This window comes from Phascolarctos cinereus, unplaced genomic scaffold (assembly GCF_003287225.1).
Source record: "Phascolarctos cinereus isolate Bilbo 61053 unplaced genomic scaffold, phaCin_HiC Scaffold_3;HRSCAF=262, whole genome shotgun sequence".
NCBI classification, from domain to species: domain Eukaryota; kingdom Metazoa; phylum Chordata; class Mammalia; order Diprotodontia; family Phascolarctidae; genus Phascolarctos; species Phascolarctos cinereus.
Window position 1 is genome coordinate 73,932,574 of NW_027555736.1, and position 10,502 is coordinate 73,943,075.

General features: G+C 45.9%; 1 protein-coding gene across 1 annotated transcript; it reads right to left on the minus strand.

Moving 5' to 3' along the window:
• Positions 1–501: 501 nt before the first annotated feature.
• On the minus strand, positions 502–8,791 carry MARVELD1 (MARVEL domain containing 1). The gene is made up of 2 exons (XM_020997024.2): positions 5,640–8,791; positions 502–4,731 (listed from the first exon to the last, which is right to left on the minus strand). The coding sequence occupies exon 1, from the start codon at positions 8,077–8,079 to the stop codon at positions 7,558–7,560; it is 522 nt and encodes a 173-aa protein (XP_020852683.1). The 5' UTR covers positions 8,080–8,791; the 3' UTR covers positions 502–4,731; positions 5,640–7,557.
• Between the last annotated feature and the right edge of the window lie 1,711 nt (positions 8,792–10,502).

A 10,502-nucleotide genomic window follows, 5' to 3' on the forward strand; every position in this document is an offset into this window, starting at 1 on the left:
ACATAATGCTATTGCACATTTAGTAGACTGCAGTATAGTATAAACATAACTTTTGTATGCACTGAGAAACAAAAAATATATGACATATTTTATTGCAATATTCACTTTATTGTGGTGGTCTGGATCCAAACCCTCAGTATCTCTAAGGTATGCCTGTAATCTTTCATTTTGTTCTTATATGCCTGGCATACAGCACAGTGTCTGGCATAAAGGATATGCTTAACAAATGCTTATTGGATTGGATTGGATGCAGTATCTAATTGTTATTTCAGAGGACTAATGGGGAAATGTGCCTCCTACTTCTCAACAGAGAGGTAGTTGACTAGAGGTGTGGAATGAGGAATACATTTTCAGATATGTAGTAATTTGTTTTGCTTGAATGTATCTATTTGTTACAAAGTTGGGGGGGGTTCCCTATGAGGAAGTGGGAACAGAAAAGAGAAAAAGTCATTGGAAAATAACTGCTATAAAAAGAAAGCAAGAAAACACATAAATGAAACATTTGAAAGGGAAAAAATGGATTTTAATGGATTGCCCTATAAGCTATTGACAAAATAAAGTGAGGTCAGGGAACTAGGAAGGAAAAATTACTCATTCCTCCTTCCCACTATGAAAATTTCCATTGAGGCTGTTTTCAGTGAGGTGATTATCCAATTAAAACAAATAAAAATAAAAAAAATTGAAAGCCTTGTAGGCTTAACCTTCCCTCTAATGAATTTCCCACACACACAAATAGATCTCCAATTAGGGATTTTCAAGCAGGCAGCCATCACCCACTCCTTGTGCTTCAGGTAACCCTCTCTCTCTCCCTCTATCTTTCCCCACCCCCCAAAAAAAAATCCTTTTTTTTTAAGCTTTCCAGAGTGCAAACTCAGCTGTGCAAAGTGGCCCTGCCCCTCCTTGGGCTCAGTGCAGGGATTTAATAGGCAACTCTGTGAATGTGAAGAGTCTCTGGTAGGCACCTGTGGTGTGGGATTGACTGAGAGAGCCAGGCAAGGATCTGGATCATTCATCACCCAGGGTCAGCATCTCTGGGAAAAGTTTTGCCTGCCCATGAGTCTAAGAGATGAACTCTCTTTGTCTGTTGGGGTAAGGAGAGATCCCTCAATTACTGATTAGACAGAGATCAATTGGGCACATTTCTAGTTTCCTCCTGTCAGCTGCACCCGTACAGCACATGAGTTGTTTCCTCCACCTAAAGGAAAAATCTAGGATAAAACCTTGCTCTTCTCCTTGTTCTATCCCTTTCAAATGATCACATATCCCATGAGAGTGAGTGTTAGTGCTAGAAAGAGTGTCACCCCTGTCTGACTACTGGTTCAAGTTCCATGTCTCACAAGGGTGACTTTGAGCAAGTTACTTCACTCTGGCCCCAGCTTTCTCTTCTGTAAAATCAGAGAGCAGGTTGTATAATATGATCTCTAAGGATTTTTGACTTTTAAAAAAATCTCATCTAAATTGACTATGACTGTTAAATTACCAAGATCACCTCGAACAACCCCTGGGGATAGGGAAATGGGCAGAGAGAAGAAACATTGTTTACATTTTTGGATGAGGTCACTATATCTTGCAGGCAGCCAATGGTATGTGTGTGTGTGTAGGGGGCGTTTCCTTCCAACCCAGTCCCAGTTCTTCCTATCCTCAGGGACTTTGGAAAATCCAGATCATACATCCTACTTATGGTAATGTTGCAAAAGGGCAGCAGTCTTGGGTTAGCAGCATCAGTGCCCTGGAACTGTGGGCTATTGAAATTCTTTTCTCTAGGCTGTCATCTAGAGAACATAAAATGGGGAGAACCAGCTGGAAGAAGCCTCTCTCCTCACTCACTGCCGCCACCACCACCACCTTCCCCCACCACACACACACACACACACACAGAGTTCTAAGGTGTGGTCTGGATTTTTCAGCCCTCTCCTCCACACCTTGTTTTCCTCAATTAACTACCCTCAAGAAGCTGATGTTCTACTGGGGGAAATAACATGTCCAAAGATAAATAAATACAAAGCATAAATGTAGCACTCCCTCCCCTGGCTATTTTACCAACTGGTACATTCATTGAAGGCTGAGTGGCCAGAGGGCAGCTGCCACTCTTAGTTTCTAGGGGTATACCTCTGTGGGGATACTCCAATGGGCATAAATGACTCTTAGCAAAGGCATTTACTAAGATGGCGCGATGCAAACAGTAGCCGGTAATTACAATTTGGGTTAAGGAGGGGAACAGACCTTGAAAATCCAACCTGCCCAGCAGAGATGTTGTACTCATCTAAGTTAGCAGTGACTATTAAATTGTCATCACCTTGAACAACCCCTGGGGATACTGAAGTGGATCTGTGAGGAATCTGGAGAGAGAAAGGACTTCCAAGCCCTTTGGAACCAGGAATAATATGCATTCCCTTTGCCACATGTGTATCCTACACGCATGTCTCAGCACCATCTTACTCTAAGTTTGAGGCCACTCTTCCCATGGATGCTATGTGTATTTGTAGAAGAGTAAGCCCCAGGTTTGGGGGGGGGGGAATAATAATAATAATTGCTAACATTTATATAGAACTTTAAAATTTTCAAGGCATTTTACATAAATTATCTCATTTTATCTTTACAACAACTCTGTGATGCAGATGCTATCATTAACTATTATTATTTCATAGATAAGAGAACTAAGTTGAGAGAGGTTAAGTAACTTTCCCGGAGTTACATAGTTAGGAAATATCTGAGGTTAGATTTGAACTTGGGTCTTACTGACTCCAGATCCAGTGCCCCATCCACTGTGACACCTAGCTAGTTGCCTGGAAAATATCATTTTGGCAGCTGTGGGAATGATGGATTAGATGGTATTAGAACTACACATTTTAGTCCATGGAATCTAATCTAGTTTTCCTCTGAATTTTCTGAAATATGCTCTTCCAAAATCTACAGTGTGGGAGCATCATTAAAAGTTTTTTATAAGGGAATAATGATCAGAATAATGCTGCTTTACAAAGATCACTCTGACAGGGAGAAGTTAGGAGGCTATTCATTCCAATCCTGCCGCCCTCTAGCCTCTGGGGGTTAATGGCCCTGCTGGCTTACAAATAGAGAGCCAATTGAGAGTCTTGGGCAGGGGCTGGATCCTCCAAAATACCACAGAGCCTTTTCCTGGCTCTATCAGACACAAATGGCTATTTTCTTCCTCTTGGTTCCTGACCTCAGGCAACCCCTACCTCACAGTGAGACTGTCTAACAGAGTTATGAACTAAAGCAAGAGCTCCTGCCCCTCCCCATACGATCCCCTAGGAATCAGGCTACTTCCAGTGCCAGAGGAATCTCTGGAGCTAACACTGCCCCTGGAGGGAAGGAGATGCCTGCAGGCAACTACAAAAGCAGGGGGAAATCTCCCAAGTTCTATGTCTCACATATATCTCTCAAACCACATCATTACTGATATACACAAACACACAGTCATGCATGGCAAATAAACACATGCTTTCTTTCCTCCACAATTTCAGGCCCTGAATTTCTCTGCTAGTTCTATTTCCTCTTCTCACTCAGCCCAAGAGAGAGGAGAAGGCCAAGAAAAAAAAGTGACTAAGGTGCAAGGACAAAGATCTACCAAGTCAAACAGATCCTAGGTGAGAATTCACCCACCTCCCAAAGTCACATGAAATATGAACAAAACTTTATTCAGAAAAGCAGATTAGTTTAAAAAAAACCCCACACCGTGTGGCAACCAGAATGACTACATGGAGGCAGGTCTCTCCAAACTACAAGTCTGCCCCAGCCAGCTGCTGCTTAGTTGCCTTCCTAAGTCAGTCCAGCTGGAGACTCAGGAGGTCATGTTCAGCAAGCAGCCCTGGAAAGTCTGCACTAAGAGCCAACCCTAGCGAACTTGTCTTTGGCACAGTTCAGGCTGAGAAGACTTGTGCATGATTCTAGCCTAAGAGGAGCCTCTAAGATTAGAATGTCTCTGGGACTAGATTCCCACTAATATTGAATGAAACTGGAGCTTCAGGGGAAAGTGTAGCAGAATGGGGAAGGAAAAAGGATTTTCGTATCAATCCTCACATCTCCTTCTTCATTTGGAAGGCAAGAGAGGTAGGCTGGCAAAGATCTGGAGCATTAAATGCCAATGGTATAAAATCAAATGGTCTTCCGTTAATCTCTGGAAAGCTAAGCAGCACCGTATGTCTGTTAGCCAAAGGCAAAAGGCTGATGATAAAATGAGAAAGGCCACAAATAAGATCTAATGGTAAGTACTCTAAGTGATGTCAGAATAGGCAAAGCACCCATGACTAACAAATGTGAGGTGGGGACCTGAGTAGCACCTGTAATAGGGCAGTTAGGTCCAGGAGAAGGATGTGGCTTAGATGATAGTGAGAGAGGAGGAGGAGGAGGAGGAAGAGGAGGAGAAGCGAGGTGATAAGTAAGATGTGTTCATTGCTTGCCCGAAGTCTGGAACATTGGCATAGAGAAATCGGATATACTTGTGTGCGTACATACATCCATACATACACACACTTGGGAGGAACCCAAACGTAGCTACCACTACCCTAATGTCATGCGTTACAGGCTCTGGAAGCCAGTCCTTGGCAGAGTTGCCCAGATGGTGCTATTCCAGTATTGCCCAGGTAAACTCGGAAAGTTTCTTCTGTCCAGAGCTATCTTCTCAGTCACCCTTACTGACCATCCCAAACAAGATGAAGAGATGGCTGATGTGGGCAGCTGCTTGGATTCTTCCCTCAGTTCTGCACCAAGCTGAAACATAAGAAATAGTTATTCTCTCCTGTTCCCTGCTAAATAGTTGTTTTCTGTTGTTCCCTAGCATCTTATGTGTCCCAGAAAGTCTACTCCCACTAGCAAACCTGAGCAGAGAGACCAGCCTCCCACCCTGGGACATGGCAGCATTTCCCCAGACTAACTGGCACCAGCAGCCACAGAGAATGCCACAGAATCTCAGGTCTCCTTTCAGAGAAAAAAAGAACACATTTCAGTCATCTCAGGTGGCATGGGAGAAAAGTATTTAGACAACCTAGACCAGATGCTTTCTTCATCAGTTAGTTTGATGATGACAATACAGCACATGCCAAAGACTTGGGAGATAAATTTAGGAGCGATTGAGCGTATATGCAAAATAAACACATTGATTTAACAGCCATTTGTCTCCATAGTTGCATATTTGTAACATGCCTCTGCCTGAGTCTCTAAAAGACCTGAGCAGCCAGATCCTAAAGTTCCATTAGATAAGGTTGTCTCTACATGCAAAAGAGATTCTGGTCAATAAATAAATGCTTTCTATTTTACAGAAGAGGAAGCAGGGATCTTGTTCTGTGAATACCAAGCCCTACACCCTCAACATTATTTATTTCTAAGTCAGGTAAGAATTGAAATACTGTGTAAAAAAAATTCTAGTATTGTTTACCATGTTACTATGTTTCTAGTCAAAAGGCTGGACTTAAAAAAAGTCAGCACTATTAAATGAATTAGGGCTTTACTTCTCAAAGATTTAGCAACTTCAAAACTATTTTTATAGCAATTGGCACAAACCTTAACCACCAAAAATGGATGCTTATAAAAATAAATGTTTTTCTGCTTTTACACTAGAAGTTTAGTGGCTAATTCCATCCCCCGGGGAGGGAGGGAAGAATAGGAAAATATTTGCTTACCTTTCAGGGACCTTCACAGCCAAACATCACTCCCGACCTGTTCTTTGGCATAACCTTTGATTCTCCAACCTCCAGAAGACTTATCTCCTTGGCTGTTCCACATATGAACGCTCATTGTAGGGACCCTCAGTCGGCCATCGAGATTCTCAGCAGGTTTCAGAGACGTGAAACTGCTTATCACCAATATCAGGAGTCAGACCTTTTCACATCGAAACTTAGTCTAGATGGAGCTCTGCTTATTTTCCAAAGAGATGTAAAGAGGTGGATAAAGTAACCAGTTCCCAGAAAGAGCTAAGATCTTAACAAGTTCTCACTTATTGAGCTGAAAGAAGTCATAATTTCATAGACTTTTCCATAATGTCCCTTAGCTACCTCTCCCCACCAGCCCCACCCAAGTCTTCTAAAATAATTGCCCTGGGTGAAATAGGAGAGACCATCATTTCCCAGAGTCTACTCAGATTCAGCCAATATCCGCTACTCTGCAAACTGATCCTGTCCGGCTCTTGACTACCACAAAGTTCACAAGCATTAGAACTTACGTCCCAAACCTCTGGGCAGACTGAGGCAGCTAAATTGGGTCTCAATTGTCAGGATTAATAAAACTGGTGGCAAACAGTTGCTTCATATCTTGTTAGACACATTCTGACCTTCACTGGCCTATATTGAGAGGCAGCTTTAGTATACTAGAAAAACCACTGGCCTCCTGACTTTCAGGAGGCCAGAATGCTTTTAGCGGAGCCTCCAAGCAACTCTGTTACTTTAGTTAAGGACTTCACTTCTAGGGAACCTGTTTTCCCATCTCTAAATGATGGACTTGTACTAGAAGATGATGGATAAGGTTTCTTTCTGCTCTAGCATGTTATAAGTCTGTGGTCCCTAAGGCCCATAAGGCAACTAGGTGTCTGCTAGGTAAGCCACACAAATGTGAGCAGGTTTCTGTGAGTGGGTGAGGAGGGGGCATGTGCATAGGTGAGCAAGAAGGCAGAGGCTCTCTAGCACCTAAGAGTATTTTGGTATTTTGGTGTATTCTCTTCTCTGGGACTCAGTGCCAACCTGCTGGATGCACTGCCCTGTCCGGAGCACCATGCCAGGCCACAATAACACAAAACCCACCCAGCTGAGCCGATACTGGTCATCCGGTCGGGTGACTACAGCTCTAGGATGCAAAAGGCGTGGCCCTGCCCTGGGCTAAACTTGCTATGAGCCCCAGCGCATAGCCTTCCGGGCTCCTCATTTATTCTGCCTGTAGCCAAGTAACTGGCTGGCTGCCTGACAGCCTGCCTGCCGCCTGGCCCGAAGGGAGTAGCGGCTGGAACAGGGGCCAAAGGAAAGGGCTGTGCTCCTCCCGGAGAAGGAAAGGAGGGATTAAGAAACGGCTACAGAACAGGCTTCTATTGAAGAGCTTTCCCCGGATCCACGCGGGCGTCTCTGTCCACGTTTAGATGTAGGGAGGGGAGAGGAGACTAGCTGTGGGAGTGGCAAAGAGGATTTCATGGGCAAGCCAGACTTCAGTGAGTCTTCCAGTCTGTCTGTCTCTACCTGTCTTTCACAGTTTGCAGCCGTCCAGTATTGTAATCTGTCAGTGGGTTGCGCCCAAGCTTTCAATTCCTGTCTCTAAGTCTTGGAGACTGTCTGGGGCATCTTCTCCCTGGTCCATTTTCTGAGTGTGTGTGCAACAGTTTGTCCATCTCCTTGCGCCTCGGTCCAGGTTGGGTCTTGCGGTCAATGAGAGGTGAGGGGTGAGAGGGAAAGAGTGTGATGTCTGGGCAGACTAGCCCTCAGAAAGGAGCTGCAGGTAGCTGAAGAGTGGGGCTGTGCAGAGGGAAGAAGAAGGGATCTAGCGAGGAAGGGCGGTGGGGTGGGAGGCTGTTCTGTTTCCCTTCCCCCTCCCGCCCCGGCGCCGGGGCCGGGGCCGGCCTCACGCTAAGTCCTGGTGGCCCCGGCAGCGGCGGCAGGAGCCGTAGAGCGCCGAGAGCAGGTAGAGCGAGAGGCAGAAGCAGCCGCAGACTGAGGCGGCGAGGAAAGCGTTGTAGGCGCAGGGCAGCGGATAACGTTTAAGGTTGCAATAGCTGTGCCGCTGCGTCTGGTCGATCATGATGCCCGAGGCCGCCACGTACAGGCCGGCCGCCAGCAGGTCGTGGACCACGTTGGTGAGCAGCCAGCGAGGGCCCAGCAGCGGCACCAGCTCGTGCTTGCCCAGCAGGGTGGTGAAGTAGAGGCCAGCAGTCAGCAGCCAGAAGAACACGGAGACGAAGAGCGCGAAATGCACCGGGCCCTGGTACTTGCTGGAGGCGATGGTGATCCAGAAGGCTGCTCCCGCCAGCAGCTGCAGCAGCCGCAGCACGCCAATCGGACTCCGCAGGAAGGAGCGTTGCAAGCTCACCGAACTCCGCGCCCCGGCCGCAGGCGGCGGGGGCTGACGCGGGGGCCGGGGGCGCATGGCCCTGGGGCGCGGCGGCGGCCGGGGTAGGGGGGGGAGACCGGGAATGCTAGAGGCGGGCCAGTTAGCAAGGATTTCAGTGATTTCCTCCCCGGCGGCCGCCGCAGCCAGCCACCCCGCTAGCTGCCAGCTACAGCCCTTCCCCTAGTCTGCCCCCACTTTCTCCGCAGATTTTCACTCCTTCTTTCTACACTGGTCTTCTCGTGCCCAGCCGCCTTCCTCCCAGCTCTCCTCTGTTTCTCGAGCTCTCTCCACCCCTCCTACCCGCTTTTTTCTCTTCCCTCTCTGTCTCCTCCCCCGAACTTTGTACACTCCCTCTTCCCCTCTTCCTGCCATCTTTCTCACCACCCTCTCCCCCTCAGCTTCTCTCCTCTCCTACACTTTCTCAACCTCTAACGTCCAGGGCTGGGCAGGGCGGAGCCCCAAACACCCTTCCATCCCTCTTTCTCGCTCCCTTCTGACTTTGATCTGTTAGGGCGACTTCTGTCTGCGGAGGGCTCTCCTGCCTTCCTTTTTCCTGTACGTACTTCTGGTCCCGTTACTTTCATAACTTCAGAGTGTGAAGTCTCTGCCTGTTTTTGAAAGGTTGGAGAAAAAGTCGTTGTATCTTAGGTTGTCGAACACACCCAGACGGCTATTTTTCTCGTCTAATTAGCCCAGCCAAACTAAGCATGGCCCTCCTTTTCCAGCCTGGTGCACAATGTGGAGAAGATTGTTGAACTCTCTTTGGCCTTATGCCACACCTGCATAAAAGTAATCGCAGGATCATCCTTTCTGAGTGAGAACAGCTGTGCTGGTGAATGTTTAACAATTTGCTTTGGGGAAGGGGAAAACAACAACAACAATAAAATCTTGTGCTGATAACATACTTTTTAAGTTTAATCTGCATCATTCATATTTTAGCCATTACTTTCTTAAACCTAGACAATCAGCATAACAGTAAATCAAGCCCTGATGTGTAACCTTTAAAGATTTCTTAGGTGTAAATGTTCACACTGAAAATTGTGCACAGGTTGACTCTAGCACACCTCATACTTCTGCATGACTGACTATTATCAGAGAAAAAGTTGGCAGCATCCTGTATTAGAAAAAAGAAGCCAACCTTGGGCAAATAACAGAACCTGCAGGAGGTAGGGGCCCGAGCCTGGCTGCTCAGTAATTAATCCTGGATTCAAATTTTAAAAAATTTTTTGCTCCCCACCCTGGTCCCACTTGTAAATTAGATGCCACACACATTTATCAGTGGCCTTTACTTGCTTACACTGGCCAAGCACTGTGCTAGGCATTAAGGAAACATAATGATAAAATCAGCTACAGCACAGAATCTATATGGGCCCTTATGGAGCTTATGGTCTAGCGAAGGGAAAGGGATTCAACTGTGACAGGGTTTATCCCTCACCTCCACCATGCATTTGTTCAGAATCACATGGAATTCATGCAGTGATGTGCCCTGAAAGACAGTATGGCATAGTGGTTAAAGGGCCAGCCTTGGAGTCAGGAAGACCTGAGCTCAAGTATCATCTCTGACACTTATTAGTTGTGTGATGGTAGGCAAGATAATTAACCCTTCAGTGCCTCATGCAACTTTCTAAGACTATAATTAGCAGATGAATTACCAATCTGGATCAGTGGAGGGAGTTTCCACACTGGCACAAATTAAATCATAGGCTCAGCCTAAAAAGGTAGAGGGCCTTAAACCAATAATCAATTGATTTTTCATATTCACCCAAATCCAAGTCATCTTGCCATTTGCCTTCCCCCATGCCCAGTTTTCCCCAATAGACCAGCACTCCCAGTAGACAACAGGCTTGGATCAATGGAACCTATGTCCCAAGTCACTGGGAGAAGTTGGTCTTCACTCATCTTTGAAGAGCCCATCCTAGAAACCATCTACCTTCATTGGTGACTGAGTACAAGCTAGACCACTTAGCCCACCTATGCATGAGCTCAACCCCCTTCCACCTCCTGTGCTGGGTACCAAAACTCCTTTTCCTGGCCACCACTCTTCTATATGTGTTGTCTTGTATTAGAATGTAAGCTCCTTGAGGATAGGGACTGTCTTCTTGTATTTGAAACCCCAGTGTTTAGCACAAGACACAAAGTGTTTAATTAAAGCTTTTTTCATTCATTTATTCATTGTCCTGAAACATTCCAATGGTCAGAAAATAAGGTGTCTACTAGGGAACTAAGGGGAAAAGATACAGTCAGAAGATGTGCATTTCTGAACTATGTAAATCATCATGACTAAAAGAATTTATGGCTAGTAGCCAATTTACTGAATGTGGTGAAGCTGGTCCTCAGATAGCACATAAAGACCAGGACAAACAACAAATAAACAACACACAGACCTGAACAAAACAAGAGAAAGGGAGCTTAGGAGAAACTGAGGAAAGGAAGAGGGAATCTTTCCAGTTATCTAGAAA